Genomic DNA, 18,594 nt, shown 5'->3' on the forward strand with positions numbered 1-18,594 from the left:
TCCAAAATGATGCTTTCCTGGTTTTCATGGGAGAATGGTGTTATCAACTTGCCTCCCAATGAAAAAAGTGAGCAGGCTACCTGGACGCCCCTGAAGAGCCCAGGGAAGAGTGTAAGCCAACTGGCTGTTAAAGGCAAATGGATCTTTCATCCACTCTTAATACTTAATGCAAGTTATCTGCCCTTCCTCTGAATTGTTGGGTATTGCTATTTATAGAAAATTGCTCCGCTTTCTGCAGGTGATAGAATCTGTGATTATTATTTGGGCAACAAAATAATGATACCTAGCACCATGCAAACATTTCAGCCTTAATACCCTTTTTGCAGGAGAGGAAACTGAGGCTATGTCTACACTTCAGCACTAATTCGAACTAACTTAATTCGAATTAGTTAATTCGAACTAAGCTAATTAGAACTAGTGCATCTAGACCTAAAAACTAGTTCGAATTAGCATTTTGCTAATTCGAACTAAAATGTCCACATTGAGTGGACCCTGAACCAAAGTTAAGGCTGGCCGGAAGCAGTGCCAGCAGGGCATCACGTTAGGACTTAGAGCGGGGAGCTGCTGTCTCAGGCTAGCCGAGGGCTGTGCTTAAAGGGACCCGACCCCCACCCCGGACAGACAGTTCTCAGGGTTCCCCGCTTGCTTGTCTACCTCGATGAGGGACAGCAAAGCAGTCCTGGCTTGCAGTGCCCTGAATGCCCACACTCGGCACATCACAGCACTCGGCCATCAGCCTGGCTGCACTTGCCGCAAGCTGCCATCCGGGGGGGTCAATCAGGGGACTGCAGGAGAGTTTCCACCCCGAGGAGCCCACAGAGCCACCCCAGTCCTCCCCATCAGGGGCTCGTACCCCATTCCTCCCTCACCTCCTTCCACTTACCCTTCCCTAGCCCCCCTTCCTGATGTACAAAATAAAGGACACGTGTGTTCAAAAATAGAAACTCTCTTTATTTAACAAAACTCGGGGTGGGGGAAGATTAACCTCTGGGGAGACTGGGAAAAGGAGGTGGGAGAGGGGAAGAGAGAGGGTGGGAGAGGGGAGGAGGAAGCTGGAAGGGGGGAGCCAGGGGAAGAAGGAGGAGGGGAAGTATCAAACTATGGTACGCCATATCTTCAGTACTGTGTACAGATGTGATCTCCTCACCCCACAAAAGATATTTTGGCCTTGGAAAGGGTTCAGAAAAGGGCAACTAAAATGATCAGGGGTTTGGAACAGGTCCCATATGAAGAGAGGCTAAAGAAACTGGGACTTTTCAGCTTAGAAAAGAGGAGACTGAGGGGGGATATGATAGAGGTCTATAAAATCATGAGTGGTGTGGAGAGGGTACATAATGAAAAGTTCTTCATTAGTTCCCATAATATAAGGACTAGAGGACACCAAATGAAATGAATGGGTAGCAGGCTTCAAACTAATAACAGAAAGTTCTTCTTCACAAAGCAAATAGTCAACCTGTAGAACTCCTTGCTGCAGGAGGCTGTGAAGGCTAGAACTATAACAGAGTTTAAAGAGAAGTTAGATAAAGTCATGGAGGTTGGGTCCATGGAGTGCTATTAGCCAGGGGGTAGAAATGGTGTCTTTGACCTCTGTTTGTGGAAGGCTGGAGATGGATGGCACGAGACAAATGGCTTGGTCATTGTCTTCGGTCCATCCCCTCCAGGGTACCTAGTGTGGACCGTTGTCGGCAGACAGGCTACTGGGCTAGATGGACCTGTGGTCTGACCCAGTATGGCTGTTCTTATGTTCTTATGTTCTAAGCTCAGGGCTCAGGGTCGGGGGTCTCACTGGACCACCTTGATTTTCATGCAAACCTGCTTCTGGGTTTGCATGTGGCCTTTGGTGGCCAGGCTGGCATCTATCCTGCCCTAGAGGGCCACTTTCCTGTGCCTAGTGCGGAGGTAGTGGACGTTGGAGGCTTCCCCCCAAACCTGGATGAGGTCCACGATCTCCGCACTAGACCAGACAGGCGCCTGCCTCTTGCAGCCCCGGGCAGGCTCCTGGGAGCCACCAGCCTGGTCCTGGGAAGAGGCGGAGGGCTGGGTGGCAGTGGATGGCTGGCTTGTGCCGTGCCAGGTGCAGGGTCTGCTGGCTGGGTGCTGGCAGGCTTGCACCAGGCACGGGCACCGTAGCCAGACCGTGGCCCTTGAAGGGCTCCGTGGCCAGGAGGGGTCAGACAAGTTTCCCTGGTTGTGCCCAGAGTGGCCACCAGGGCAAGCTGGGAAGGGCTAGCCTCCCACTAGTTCGAATTAAGTGGCTACACAGCCCTTAATTCAAACTACTTAATTAGAATTAGGCGTTAGTCCTCGTAGAATGAGGTTTCTCTAGTTCGAATTAAGCGCTCCGCTAGTTCGAATGAAGTTTGAACTAGCAGTTTGCCTGTGAAGCGCCTATGAAAGTTAATTCGAATTAACGGTTGTTAGTTCGAATTAACTTTGTAGTGTAGACATACCCTGACAGACTGAGTATTTCAGTCATCCAGGTTCTGTCTACACAGTAGCATTATTTCAAAATAAAGGCTTGTAAGGTAGATGCGCATTTTGTTATTCAAATTAATGTCGAGCTAGAGGGCTTCTTACTCGACTCATGGTAACCCTGATTTCATGAGGAGTAAGGGAAGTCAAAGGAAGAGTATTCTTCCTTCGACTTCCTGCTGTGTTGACAGCGCCAAAAGCCAAGTTGTGTAGCTTATTCTGATTTTAGCCCTGCTGTGTAGACATACCCTAAAATCACATTAATATGCCACTCACAGAGTCAAGATTAGAAAAACCCAGCTCTGATGGCTCCCTATCCAACAAACAACACTATGACTAAGGAATTTTTTTCCAAACAATATTTAAGTGTGTTAAGAGAGAAGCATGTTATCAAAAACCTAAACTTGTTCTCTGCAGCCAGTTAATGGATCAGAAAGCATTAGTGTGCCAATGAAGAGAAAAATTGGATCTCTCTTTGGCATCCCTATATCACAATGGAAGAGTGCAAAGTAGGGATGTTAAATATTGGTTAACTGAATAGTTAAGTAACCTCATGAATTCTTATTGGTTAGTTGACTATTCTATAGGCCCTGGGGGACGGGCTAGGTAGCCAGTGCACTTTGGCCCTACTCACGAGGAGTCCCCATCTCTCCATATGAGGTGCCAAGCAGGAGCTGGTCCACAAAGAGAGAGAGTTTAAAAACCAGCTCCCCTTGTGGGCTAGCTGCCTGTTACCCTGGATTGGAGGCAGCAGTGCAGTGTGGCAGCAGCCCCTGTCCAGGGGGCTGGGAGAGAAATGCGTGTAGTCTATAGCATTAACCTATAAACTTTTGCTTAACAGATAATTGGTTAATTGACCACACTATTACATCCCTAATGCAAAACATGCACACATACATAGCAAAATAGATACCTAGAGCATTAGTGCCTGTTGACTGCATCCTCAACTGTTCCTATAAAGCATATTTATTAAATGCATATTATTATAATTAAATGTTATTAAATGCAGCTACTCTCCTAATCTTTCTCTTTAGTAGAGACATATATTCTGATTGATTCTACAGAGATTACCATGTCTCCAGACTTTCAAATACCAAGAAACTGATCGACTGGATAAATAAGATCTTATCCACCCACTTACCAATTACTTGCAAAAATGTTTCAAAAAGCTACAGGCTCATTCACCGTCACATCTACTAATATGATATCTGTCATCATGTGCCAGCAATACCCCTCCTCCTTGTATGTTGCACAAACTGAACTATCTCTAGGTCACAGAATACATGCACACAAATCAAACATCAAGAATGGTAACATACGAAAAACAGAGAGAGAACATTTTAACGTCCCTGGACACACAGTTACAGACTTGAAAGTTGCAATTCTCAAGCAAAAACTTTCTCAAGCAAAAACTGGCTGCAGCATGAAACTGCTGAGCTGGAATACATATGCAAATTTGACACCATCTCAATGAATCTGAACAGGGACTGGGAATGGCTCTCTACCCCAGACTAACACGGCTACATTTCTATCACTCATTGCAATAAGTAATTTTCTGCTGTAGGTATTTTCACTTTATTATCAACATCCACATGATTAAATTAGCTCTGATGTAACACTCCCATCTCTATATCTCTACTATCTGTTTCTTTTTCTTTTATTTCATGCATCTGATGAAGTGCGTTGTAACTCACAAATGCTTAGGCCATAATACAATTGTTTGTGCCACTGGACTTGTTGTTTTTACTCAAACAGACTAATAAGGATACCCCTGAACTATTAGAATTTGTTAGAGGACAGTGAAGCCTACATTATTCCAGGAAAACAGTGGTTTCTTTAACCATTTTCAGAAACCCAGAGTTTCTAAATTTCCCAAGCTGATATAGAACATGTGCCTATCTGTGATGGAATGTACAGAATGGTGCTGGAATAGACATGTTTTATTACATTGTGATGGACCCATAAATAGAAAAGAAAAAAAAAAGGTAAAGACACTTTTCTCCCTGAATTTTTTAATGAAATAAACCTGGGAGGATGTCCCTGTGCATGGTAAGGGAGGAAAGGGGATTTTATTTTTAAATCTATTTTTCCATATTAATATTTCTTTTAAAGTGTCTTTCTACCTGCAGAAATTGCATGGACAGATCATCAGCTGGTATAAACTGATGTATCTATTCATTTACATCAGATGGAAATCTAGCCTAATATGCTGATCTGTTACCAGAATTTTCAGAGGTAGTGCTAGAAAGCTTGTATAACTGAGCACTTCATCCTCTCTTCTGGTACACTCAAGTGACTAAGAGTTTAGTTAGTTAAACATTCTAACACACAATTGCTTTTAAGAAAAGTTATGGAACCCTTCTGCACAATGTGCTTGAGAGTTTTCAGCTTCCACTATCGTCACTGAGAGTACATCGCGTCTTGCACAGTTGGCCCTATAAACAGAGTAAGGCAAATTTTCCAACTGAAGTAAAATTTTCTGAAAAAGCGCAAGCTTTGAGGAGAGTGTGTGTGTGTACAGCCACACTCTTGCACCTCTTACAGCCACCCCCCGTCATGTTTGAGAAGCAATGAAAAACCTGCAATGGACCAATAGCATCACACCTGACTCTAGCTACTCTTCTTGGTCTCTGAATTACACAAGAAATAAAAAGAAATCTCCTAAACTATGGGTTCAGATTCTGCTCATAGAAAAGTCAGTGAGAATGTTGCCAATGAAATCAATGAGAGTGTTGATAGGAGCAGCAGTAGGCTCTATCAACCTTACCCTACTAGTAAGCAAACCAAAAATAAAGGAAGTGAAATCAGACAAATACTGCACAGCATGAGTCTCAGTTTTAAAATCTCAAATTAAGTTTTTAGTGTGTTGCATCTACTTGATTGTTATCCAGCATCCTAATTGTGCAATTCTATAACATATCAAGTGTCCAAAGTTTCATTTTCTACATGGTAGGGATCTGTGTTTTAATATTACAGGTACTTTATGTACTTTTCACAGCCCTACATCCTTATGAAATTTGACTTATGAATATGCATAACTCAAAGATGCTTTATGCAAAACAGCTCATGTAACATATCAGTTCTATAGATCCAATCTGCTGTATTTGTATATCCAATTTTTGTGTATGTATCATTCTTGTATATGAAGTTAGAAATATAAAGTGTGGGATCTGTTTATAATTTTAAGTGTGCTAATGAGGGTTATTACTGAGGCCCCAGAATCTGGATGGCTCAGTAATCAATTATACAACCTGTGAATAGCTTTGTTTGTCCTGTAAATCCAAATTGTAGTTGGTTCTAGAAAAACATGTGACCATGCTGCCTGGTACTGGAATCCATCTTGGACCTGGTAATTTTCCTTGGGGATGGGGGACGCAAAACAAAGATTTCCTACCATGGGAGCAAGTCAATTTAAGCAATGGAAAGCAATCATCCTTTGTTTTCAGCTGACTTTTGAAACTGCCTGAAGAAGCTGGGGACCCAAGTCAGAGTGAAAGATCAACTCTGATTTGAAGCTTTTATCTGAAATAAGAACAGCTGTTAGGGTAAGAATTTGCATGTAACAAGTTTCTTAGTGGATTAGAACTAGCTATGCATTTTTTGTGGATTTTAATTTAGTAACTTACTTTGATCTGACTGTTTTCATTTGCAACCACTTACATCCTATTTTGTAGACGTAATAAAAAACTTTTTTTTATCTGCAAGCCCTGTGTAAATAATTATTACCAGGAGTGGGGTAAGCAACTACTGTCCATTTCTCTCCTTCATTTACATAAGGGGCTGACCTTATGAGCTTCCTCTGTGTAAAACTTTTAGACAGGGTCAGATAGATTTATTTGGGGGTTTGGTCCCATTTGGGGGTTGGTTGTTTCCTGAGTACTGAGACCTGAGAACAGAGCTGAAGTGGTTCACTGTCTGTGCTGCCCTGCAGGGGGTTCAAAACCCCAACTCTATGCATTGTCCGGCAGGAAGACCAAAGTATCTGGCCCAGCAGGGCAGGGTGGTGGAATGCCCCAGGGAGCAGGAAGGGTGTGTGTGTGTCAGTGGCATGATCAGCATACCAGAGGACAACCCTAAGGGGACTTCTGTGATTTCAGCCCATCACAGTACTGTCCCATTACTGGAAAGAAGAAAGTACTATTGAAAAAAAATGATGAAATTGTCTCCAAAGAATAGGAGTAATAGGATTAAGCGAAGAATACGCAAGACTAACAATGTCTGCTGGATGTGACTGGCAGAGCCCTGGTATGGCTCATTGAACCACTGGTCTTATTTAAGCCAGCAGCAGGAACAGAAAGGTGCTTGAACAAGTGGGCTCTGGCTCCTGGATTTCCTGGTATCCCACCCCAACCTGACACTTGGCATTTGGCTTTTTGTTCCAGACCTCCAGTGGGTTTCCTGCCTCTTACCCTCCTGTGTGCTGATCTGGCCTGACCAGTTCCTGACTCATGGTTCTGATCTTCCTGCTTCATGACTGCAAACTCTGGCTTTGACTACTAGCTTAGCTGCTATTGACCTAGCTTTGACATGGGCTCATGGTAGATACATGGAGAGAGGAATTTGGGCAGAGGAGCTAATATAGAGCTAGTGGCCAATCCTCATAGGGAAAGGCAATGCCCTGGCCATGGGGACTACTGTAGCTGGCCATGATGTGGTTCTACTGCAAACCCTACTGAACTCCATGAATCTACCCAGTGCACATCCCAGTTCTTCAGTCTGTATGTTGGGGTTCAATATGTGTCTAAAAAGGCAGCCAGAAGTACCTTCACATCACTTGAGGTCTCAGATCTCCTACTAGTTCATAGTACTGTGCCAGTTACTCCAATATCAGCAAATGAGCTGCTACCAGCTTTGTGATTTGGGAATAAAGAATTCAAATCTAGTTTTTATGTAATTTTGAATGTAAAGAATCTGTATGTGCAAATACTGTATAAGATGTGCACGCACTGGTATATGTTGCATCAGGATATCTAACGTAATGCTACCACCTTAAGTTTCAGAAGATGTTTCTGTTAACAACTCATATTTTCAACCGTCATAACTTTAGTCAAATAATACTTTCAGATGGATATTTTCCATACTTACTCTGAGCCTGAGAAAGAAAATTTTAAAACTACATCTGACAATTTAGTTCATCCAATTTTAGCTTAAGTGAAAAAAATGGTACATGTTCAAGAATATTTCAACTCCTTGTTTTAAAATCCTTTACTGGTCCTTTCCATGAAGTCTGATTAATAGCTTTGAAACAGTTTACCCTACAATTCTGAAACAGTAAATAGTTTAGAAAAATCTTTTAAACTGATAAATGTTAAGAACGCAGTGTGTAATAATCCTTGTTTTCATAGCATCCAAGTCATTGTGCACAATTGTGTGAAATTTCCACATGGAATCTAAATAGTCCCTCATGGCAGTTATTCTGATTCTATCCTTTAAAATTATGTATTTACATAGGAAAAAATCTACATGTACCATCAACTGTTTTCATTCACTTCATTATCAACTCCTCTAAAGCATGTGTAAGGGCTTAGTGAAAGCTGGAGGCATTTCAAAGTACTATACGAAATGACACATTTATGGATTCACTACAGAGCTCAGAAATAAAATTCTTGCTGATCACTGGTCAATCCCATTACCAGCTGGATGGGGTTTATGTAAGAGAGAGACCCCCTACACCTACACCGTGAACAAACCATAGGCAGCCACATGATTAAACTAGGTGAAGAGGACTTGGCAAGGTAATAAATGAAAATATCTCTAGAGAAGATCGGAGCTACACAGCACTGATGGCAAAAGAAGTTTAGTGACATAAAATTACTCGGTATCTCTTTTCACTATACAAACATACACAGAACAAGACAGTGGAAACAGGTTGTAATTTACCAGTGATGAAAACAGTACTTCTCAAACATTTTCCTAATTCAGATCACCTCTTAGTAGAAAGATTGAAAATTATTGGGACTTGTGTTGCTAGGGCATCTTGAACAGCCCACCTGTTGTCCACATCCCATCTTGTTCTCAGTGTCATGGGCCACCTCCTTTCCACAGTGCAAATCCTTAGCATCTTTTTGGCAACACAGCAATTGCTCACATGGAAAAGTAATATCAAAAAAGTATTTTTTGTCCTTGTTTAATGCGATTCAGTAGCTGGAAATAAGGAGCAGAGGCCACCTACATTTGGCCCTGCTTTGACTTAAGTCAGCATCAAAATTTCATTGATTTCTTTGGTAGCAGGATTAGGGCCCATGTTTAATTGCTAAAATATTTATGATTTGTTAATACTATGCGTGTGCACACATGTGCACATGTAAGAGTTTTGTTTTTCAGTAGTAAAGAAAACATAAAAGTATAAAGCCATCACATCTACTGAAGTCATCCCTCCCCTCTCCCACCAGAGAATATATGTTTACCTTCTGATGTGGAAATGTAGATTGAATCATTGCCGTTTCAAAACTGTGTGTTCCTTTCAGCTGTGTCTTCTCCCACAGGTTTTTAAGGACATGCAGAGAGTTACTTTGTATGGACAAGGGTTGTGGAAACAAGTTCTGGAGAAAATATTTGAAAAGAAAAATTATTTAATTTGAGTCCTTAAAAACTGTACTGCTGTTGGTTCAGAATGATACAACTACACAAAGTAATCACAATCCTTGTGTCTAATATCAAGAGCAAAATGTTAGATACTGATATTTAAAAAAATCAGTGTGGTTTACATTGATTCATATCAATGCAAAGTATATAAATCTGTGCAATCAAATAATTCCTGTGTATTCTTTTGAGATAATTTCTCTGCACAATACCTGGTTTCACAGACATTTGACTCATTAAATTTTTTTATATAAGCTAGTCTGCTATATACACACGGCATACAGCTACTGTCCTGCATGTGCACACATAGCCCTAGTATACAGGCAGTCCCCGGGTTACGTACAAGATAGGGACCGTAGGTTTGTTCTTAAGTTGAATTTGTATGTAAGTCGGAACTGGCGTCCAGATTCAGCTGCTGTTGAAACTGACCAGCAGCAGCTGAATCGGACACACCTGGGGCAGAGCAGCTGGGGGCTCATTTTTTTGCTCCTCGGCGCTAATGGACCAACCCGGCAGCACCCCAGCTGCTCTACCCCAGGCGTCGGCGAGAAAAGCCTGGTCTGCTGGGGGGGGGCGGGTGGCGCACTAGCTGCGCCCCCCCCCCAGCAGACCAGGGAGATGTGAAGCGGCTTTTCTCGCCGCGGAGGACGCGGGTGGCGGGACTGCGGCGCGTCTCGGCGGTCCCGCTGCCCGCGTCCTCCGTGGCGAGAAAAGCCACTCCCCATCTCCCTGGTCTGCTGGGGGGGGGCACTAGCTCCACGTCTCCCTGGTCTGCTGGGGGGAAGCGGAGGCGGCGACAGTGGGGGAGGCACCCCGCACTGGCTGTGCCCCCCCCCCAGTTCGTAACTAGGGGTCCGACTTAAGTCAGACTGACGTAACCCGGGGACTGCCTGTATAGTGGTACTGGTGATAGAAAGCACACCGGACTTAGAAGACATGGGTTCTATTCCTGGCTCTGCTACTAGACCACAGGTAACTTTAGAAAAGTCACTTTACCTCCTTGCGTGTCAGAAACGTGGTGTTAATGATGCTGACCTACTGTTGAATAGAGGTGTATATTTAGTAGCAGTACCAGAACTCTTAATAGTAGCTTTATGTCTCTTTTAGCAAATGTGCACATTGAAAACCCAGTGAAGAGAAAAAATTAACTTCTTATCCCAGCCTCCTTGCACATCAAAACCTAATTTTTCCCTTCACATTTTCCATTCCAGTCTCAAAGCCCAGCCATGCCCATTCCTTGTCTCCCTAGTTCCTTGTCTGCAGTATTCTTGCCCAGCGAATCCTATTCCCTTCCTCCTGGCTCCTAATCTTATTTGTCTCCCTCCTGTCACTTGGCTTCCACTCATCCCTCCCCTCCACACTCATTCCCTGTCCCCATTAGCTTACAGTCCCACATTCGCTCCCCAGATTGGCTCATTGTCCCAGACTGTTTGCCCAGCCAGTCCCAGGCTCCTCCATCTCCTCATCCAGTCTCAGTTCTTCTCTTTCCCCCATTTCCTTCTGTGGTCCCCCAGCCTGGTATCCTGGCCCACTAGTCTAAATCTCCTCTTCCAGCCAGTCTCAGTCTGCCCCATCTCCCAAACCCTGTCTTTTCGCCCACCCCGTCCCAGTCTTCCTCTCCAGCTCCAGGTCTCTCTCTTCACCCCAACAACCAGTTCCAATTTCCCTCTCAACCCCACAACCTCCAAGTCATGCACTTTCCCTCCCACAGGATCCTTGCTCCAATGTAATTCCCTGCACACACAGCCTCAAGTCTGGCTCATGCCTCTTCAGCATTTGAATCAGGGAGCTTGTTCCTCCATGCTGCCTGGATCCAGCAAAGGGGTCACTGAGTGCTCAAAAGACATAGATCCTTGCTTTCAGTTCTGGTACTTGATCCTAGCCAGACCTGACCAAAGGAGTCTACAGATGCAATTGCAGGGAAAGCCTGCTCAGATCTGGGCTGGAATATGCCCCATGTAGATGCAAGTTTTAGGCAAGTCAGCTGTTAAAATCTACCAGAAGTTTCTAATGGTGATGGTTGAATGGTGATTTTTCAAACAGTCAGAATTTGGCCAAATTCAGGCATATTTTTATAGGAATGGCAAAAGGCACATCTCTGACATTAAGGCCACTCCTTGCCAAATTTCTAATAGAGTGGTGCCAGAGTGGTTCAAAGAAAAGATTACCATACATTTTTTAATATGGGCAAAACAACATATATTCTCCAATAGTGATAGAAATGTAGCCGTGCTAGTCTGGGGTAGCTGAAGCAAAATGCAGGACAATGTAGCACTTTAAAGACTAACAAGATGGTTTATTAGATGATGAGCTTTCGTGGGCCAGACCCACTTCCTCTGAGGAAGTGGGTCTGGCCCACGAAAGCTCATCATCTAATAAACCATCTTGTTAGTCTTTAAAGTGCTACATTGTCCTGAATTTATATTCTCCAAGACACATTCTTAGACATGGCTGAAACATTTTGGCTTACATTTTCTCAAACAATTTCTGCTTGAGGGATACTTTTGTGTGAAAAATTTCAACCCAAACAATTAAAGTTTGGCAAAGTTACAAGCAACTAAAAACAGAGTCTTATAATGCAAAATATTGGACAATCTTAAAAATAGTGGGCAGTCTCAATCCTGCATATTATACAGTTTCACGCATGAAGAGACCAATTGATCCAGAGGGCATGTGGCTGTAGAACTGACCTATATCCTCTGATGCAAAATTTGCTGTATGAAAAAGCTTAATAAATAAACAAATCTGACTTGAAAAACTGAACTAGATTTGTTCCTCTTCAGCTGGTGATTATGGTCTTCCATTTTCAGAAAATGTCAGTACTTCTTAAATACTATTCTTTCTTCCTCTGGGATCATCCATTATTTTACCTTCATTCCTGTCCTTAATAATAATTTAATTGGAGAAAACATTCTCCTTTTAGATGTACAAAACAGATCTGAAGTAAAGTATTCTGCTCCCTCTATGAGCACAAAATCCATCCAATTTGAAATAACAATAAATAATACATAAAATAAATAATAATGTGCAGTTCCACAACTTTCAACCAAGGATTTAAAAGCATATTTAAATTATTAACTAAGACTAACACAATGATAGGGAGAGCAGAAGACAGAAGTCAAGATCTGTTATGGAGATATGAGACCATTCCTTTGCACTCGATAAAAAAAAAGTATAATAAATGGTAAAACATAGCATTTATTCATAAAAATAAGATAACTCTTTGATAATTCCTTAGAAACACTATGTAATATTTTTATGGATCTTGGTCAAAAAAGGACTTTTTACAGATAGCATTTACTCAATTTAGTTAATTATTAGCACATTGTAAATACATTATCTGCCAAATTCAAGACTTGTGCAATTCCACTGCCTTCAGCAGGGATGACTTTGGCATGATATTTGATTTAATAATGGTTATATATACAATGAATAAAAGCTTTTAGGGTTTCAAACAAATGAAAAAGTGTAAATTACAATAGAACAAACTTCATGTTAGTGCACAGTAGGGTTTGAACAGTGAATACAACATAATAAGAACCATCTTTTTTTCCACAGAAGAGCCTATATACTACTGTGTACAATGTATGTGCAAGGACACAAAACCAAATATTACTGACTTGACATCTGAAGCCAAGGGGAATTCAGTGGCACCAAAATCAAGCTCTAGATCTTCAACAGTAATTTTTACTTTAATTACTTCAAAAGAAGAATAAAGTTATAAGGACCCCAATATTAACCCGTAATTCTGAATAGAAACAAAGCCAGAGATGTAAAAGATGATAGAAAAAGAACATAAACTGCTAGGGAAATAAGGGGTAGGGACAATGGGTAATGTGGACTCGCACTGCTCCAGGAGCACACCGGGGACTGAATGAGAATCCTGTGTATTTACACTGAAATGAAGGTGGAAGGTGTAATTTGCAGCTCAATGAGACACACTTGCACTAGTTCTAATTGCACTGGCATGCTAAAAATAGAACATAGCTATGGTAGTGCCAGCAGAAGGAGGGGGCTAGCCACCCCAAATATGATCCCATCTGTGACTATGGGTACATACTGAAGGTGGCTACTCCCTCCTTTTGATTGTGCTGCCATAGCTACACACAGTTTATAGCAGACTAGAGTTAGCACACACCTGTCTTCTCATACCAGGAATTACCACCAGTGAAATCACCATTCTGCCCCTGTTTGCCCCTTGCTCCAAACAGGAGAAATATTTTAGTCCTCCTAGCAGAGTTTATATCCCCTTCTAGCCTGGCTCAGCTTTACTAGCCAGCACATTAGAAAGGCAGAGCCAAGTCTTCACTTCTGGTTGCAGTCCTGCCTGCCCACTACTTAACCCACACACATGCACAGCCCAGATGGAGATGGCCCAGGAAAGTGCTTTATGCCCCATTCTCCTCAGCACGAGTGTGCAAGGTGACTCATGATGAGCCCTATACATTCAGGGATCTGTTCTCTTCTGGATACCCAGGGCATTACACGTGGGACTTCCTGTGCATCAGTGGAAGAATGTGCTCTTGTGAGCTTCTAGCATAGTATAGAGGGAGGATATTCCAGATTTTTTTAAAAAAAATACATACACAGTACACAACAGCCCATAGAAGATGAATAATCAAAAATGTGGAGAGAATAAACAGATGAGGAACAGCATCAGTATACAAGCTGCTATGACTCAGATGAGCCAAAAATTAAGGGTTTCAGTTTGGCAACAACATTTTTAATTTCACTAATGCAATTACCCAAGACAGGAAAGTGAAAAACACGTTAAAGCCAAAGTGTAGCTGAAGAGGTTGTGGTCCAGGAGTTCTAAATGAGGTGAGGCTCGAGAGTGGGGCTAGGAGTTTGGAAAAGAAAGCAAAAGGAATAGGACAGAAAGAAAGAGAGATGGGAAATCTGCTTAGACAGAACAATAAGCTTTGTAATATTTCTCATCTCACTAAAAGCCAGAAAGAGTCAAGCCAACATGCAATGTAATCTTGGTGAGAGAGTTACATGGAGAGGTTTTTTAAAAGAAAACATAAAAAGAAAATGTTAAGCATGAGGAAATAAAGGTGGAATGAAAGATGATATCATCACTGCAATTGGTTCACAATATACAACAGAGTGAAACAGAGAAGGATTGAAGTAATTTTGTTAACATACAGTAAGATGGTGTGGTTTTGGCATCAGTATGTAAGTTAATAAAGAAATAGGCTGTTTACTCGCCTAGTACATCTCCCCCTTGTTTCTGATCGTTCTTCTCTGCTCGTTCTCATGTATTTCAATACATCTTTTCTGATCTTTTCCATCAGCTGTTTCCCTGGCTCTGATTTTTCTATCATGCACAATTGTATTCAGGTTATTTCTCCCTGAGGCCACTTTTTCATCTTTTCTTTCTCCTCAAAAAACTTCCCTTTTCAAATTCAGCCTATTTCTTCAACTTCTTGTTTACCCCCTTTAATTTTAATATGTCTTTTCTTTCCTATTTCTCCTTCTTCTTCTCCCTTTTCCCCTCTCTTTCCTTGAATTCTCTCTCTGCCCCTCAATTGCTAATTAGTATCTTTCCCTTTCCCTTCACTACTTCCAAGAAAGAACCAGACCCTTAAAAGCCTGCAGAATCGATTTCTTCTTTTCTGCCCATGGGCTCTGCATAGTCAAGCTGGAGCAGACAACAGCTCACTTGTTGCTCAGTAGTAATAGAGAAGTAACCATTTTAGTCTGATCTTGCTAAAACAAAAGGAAAAACTATGTAGCACTTTAAAGATTAACAAGATGGTTTAATAGGTGATAAAGCACATCACCTATTAAACCATCTTGTTAGTCTTTAAAGTGCTACATAGTTTTTCCTTTTGTTCTTGCTTAGTGGCTTAGCTGCTCCCAGATCTTTGCAGAGTGAGCACTTGGGCCTTGTCCAGCCAACCACTTAAACATGCTCAGCCCTGAACCTTAGAATCATAGAACTGGAAGAGACCTCAGAAGGTCATCAAGTCCAGCCCCCTGCTCTAGGCAGGACCAATTCCAACTAAATCAACCCGGCCAGGGCTTTGTCAAGCCGAGACTTAAACACCTCTAGGGATGGAGACTCCACTACTTCCCTAGGTAACCCATTCCAGTGCTTCACCACCCTCCTAGTGAAATAGTTTTCCCTAATATCCAACCTGGACCTCTCCCACCACAACTTGAGACCATTGCTCCTTGTTCTGCCATCTGTCACTACTGAGAACAGCCTCTCTCCATTCTCTTTGGAACCTCCCTTCAGGAAGTTGAAGGCTGCTATCAAATCCCCCCTCACTCTTCGCTTCTGCAGACTAAACAGACCCAAGTCCCTCAGCCTCTCCTCATAAGTCATATGCTCCAGCCCCCTAATCATTTTGGTTGCCCTCCGCTGGACCCTCTCCAATGCGTCCACATCCTTTTTGTAGTGGGGGGCCCAGAACTGGACACAATACTCCAGATGCAGCCTCACCAAAGCCGAATAAAGGGGAATGATGACATCTCTGGATCTGCTGGCAATGCTCCTCTTAATGCAACCTAATATGCCATTAGCCTTCTTGGCTACAAGGGCACACTGCTGACTCATATCTAGCTTCTCATCCACTATAACCCCCAGGTCCTTTTCTGCAGAACTACTACTTAACCGGTTGGTCCTCCAGCTTGTAACTATGCTTGGGATTCTTCCGTCCCAAGTGCAGGACTCTACACTTGTCCTTGTTGAACCTCATCAGATTTCTTGTGGCCCAATCCTCCAATTTGTCTAAGTCATTCTGTACCCTATCTCTGCCCTTAAACGTATCTACCTCTCCCCCCAGTTTAGTGTCATCCACAAACTTGCTGAGGGTGCAATCCATCCCCTCATCCAGATCATTAATAAAGATATTGAACAAAACCGGTCCTAGAACTGAACTTTGGGGCACTCCGCTAGAAACCGACCGCCATCCTGACATCGAGCCATTGATCACTACCCGTTGGGCCCGGCCTTCTAGCCATCTTTCTATCCATCTTACCGTCCATTTATCCAATCCACAATCCCTTAACTTGCTGGCAAGAATATTGTGGGAGACCGTATCAAAAGCCTTGCTAAAATCAAGGTATATAACATCCACTGACTTCCCAATGTCCACCGAGTTACCTCATCATAGAAGCTAATCAGATTGGTCAGGCACGACTTGCCCTTTGTGAATCCATGCTGACTATTCCTAATCACTTTCCTCTCATCCAAGTGCCTCAATATGGATTCCTTAAGGATCCCTTCCATGATTTTTCCAGGAACCGAGGTAAGACTGACCGGCCTATAGTTCCCTGGATCATTCTTCTTCCCTTTTTTGAAGATGGGCACCTTCTCCCATCTGACACCCAAAGGCTCAGAATATACACAAATATCTCCAGGACAAGCTCAGAATCCAACCCGGGTTCAGGATTCTTCCATTGGTTACCAACACTAATCATCACCCGGCTCAGAATCTTTCCTGCCCACATCCACACAAATCAGAACATCCACCCACCCACCCCTTCCCTCTCCCACAGCACTCTCTAGATGTGGAGAAGCAGAGGCAACAGTGGGCAAGAGATTGTGATCTGAAATAGCCTCACATAAAAAAGTTGCTATTCCCACACTGTAGCTTCCACTCTGCTATCTGAACATATATGCCTAAGGAAGCTTGTCCAAACAGTCATATACTCTGCTATGCAAAATGAAAGAAACCTGAATTCCCTGGTCTGTGCCTCCTCTCTTAGCTCCCTATGGTCTATGTCCTGCAGGGTGATGATTCCTCAATGACAACCAGCTCTGCCACATTAGGGCCTGGAGCAGCTCCAGATCCTCGTGGCAATGGGTGGTACTGCACTTTTCTCTACCCAGCTAACCCAGAGAGCTGTGACATTGGTGGTTTTGCCCCATAAGACCCTAACAACCTGCTGGCTGTCACAACACTGATCACCTCCAGAAATCAGCTGCTGACAGTGCTAAAATGAGACCGCAGCTCGTAGGGAGGGCTCAGCTCACTGCTATATTTACTTGAAATGAAAGAGTTAAATCAAAATGGTTCTTCTCATTCACATTTTCTGATTTTTTTGTGTACTTCTTTCTAGGACATCATACATATAGGAGTATCTTGATCTGTTAAAACAACCTAAGACCATGAGAACTATAACGTAGCATATGGGTGTTGAATATTCATGCAGCAAACATTTAGCCAAGATCAATGGTAGCATTAGTCTATTATCTGATTTTTCCTCTATGTCACTATGCCTTCTATTTGCAGAGGATGGACCCAATGATCCAAGAGGTCTTTTCCATCCCTAATTACTAAGATAGCAATAACATTGGGCATGCTGCATCATTACCTACTATTTAGTTTATAATCAGCTGATTTTTTTTTACTAAGAATAAAAGAAAAACATCACGATTTATCTTGAACAGGAAATGCAGATTTATTTTTCCTTTATAACTTTAAATTATTCAAGCTAATGCTTGTGCTCATATGTGTGGATAGATAGATAGATAGATAGATAGATAGATAGATAGATAGATAGATAGATAGATAGATAGATAGATAGATAGATAGATAGATAGATAGATAGATAGATAGATAGATAGATAGATAGATAGATAGATAGATGGGTGCTGCTTAAGAGGTGGAAGTTCCAAATAAACATGTATAAGCATGATCAATTAATGGTCTTTCTTTGGAAATATATTTAAAATAGCCATCAAAAGAATAATTTTAATCAATAGATCAATACCACTGATCAAACCCTGATGCCCTTGCTCTGGTTTTTCCTCCATGGGTGTTTTGATTAAGGGATGCTGAGCATCTTTAAGACCTACTGAAGTCTACAGACCTGACCATACTGAGGTTTGTCTGTTCATTTCCATGGAAGCAGAATTGAGACTTGACTTTAAGGGGAGTTTGGCCTGCATAAGGATGACAGATTTTGGTCCAATGTTGTTTATACTTCAGATTTCTGAATTTCATATGGGTAACTTAATTTGTTATGTTTAACAGAAGGCACATAGTCTGTCACACAACAGTATGTCAGTCTACTGCAAAGCACTGGGTAGTGGAGATCTTAAAAGTAACTGTCCACTTCTGAGAAACCAGAAGGGGAAATTCAAAGGACACACAAATGAACAGTACAGTAATGGAAATGATAAACATATCTAAATGAATTAACAATAAAACATTGTTTTTTTTTCATGTACAATTTATTGAGGTGCCACCTATTTATATGTATTGCACACACCTGCTGAAAGAGAAACATGATATGGATCCATAGCTGAGGCTGTCGGCTGGTGAGTGTAAAACTGGATTTACTGTATAGGCAGTAATGACCCTTCAGGGGGCAGCTGAAGAACAGCTTTGCTACACAACTTCTAACAGTATCTAGAAACAAATATACATAATATTAACATCAACTACTTAAAAGAGATTTAACTACCTGATATTACTTTACACTTAAACATGCAATACTTTTAGCTATAGGATACCACTATTTTCAGATCTGAAATATACCGTCGTAAATTTTTAAATGATTTTTTTCATTCTCACATTTTGA

The 18,594-nt window shown here is 42.0% G+C and overlaps 1 protein-coding gene across 16 annotated transcripts in view; it reads right to left on the bottom strand.

Moving 5' to 3' along the window:
* The window catches only part of VEPH1 (ventricular zone expressed PH domain containing 1), a 206,920-nt gene that overhangs the window by 48,747 nt on the left and 139,579 nt on the right, over window positions 1-18,594 (bottom strand). For 13 of the 16 annotated variants that reach the window (XR_012906257.1, XM_025184859.2, XM_025184857.2 and 10 more), the window contains 2 exons: window positions 18,283-18,422; window positions 8,880-9,014 (listed from right to left, as the gene is read on the bottom strand). Coding sequence is in view for 12 of the 16 variants with exons in the window: in XM_025184859.2 (XP_025040644.2) it covers window positions 8,880-9,014; window positions 18,283-18,422 (275 nt within the window). In the remaining 4 variants the exon portion in view is untranslated. The remainder of the gene's footprint in view (window positions 1-8,879; window positions 9,015-18,282; window positions 18,423-18,594) is intronic. The other 3 variants (XR_012906258.1, XR_012906259.1, XR_012906260.1) reach the window with 1 other exon arrangement.

Source organism: Pelodiscus sinensis, chromosome 10 (genome assembly GCF_049634645.1).
Source record: "Pelodiscus sinensis isolate JC-2024 chromosome 10, ASM4963464v1, whole genome shotgun sequence".
Taxonomy (NCBI): Eukaryota; Metazoa; Chordata; order Testudines; family Trionychidae; genus Pelodiscus; species Pelodiscus sinensis.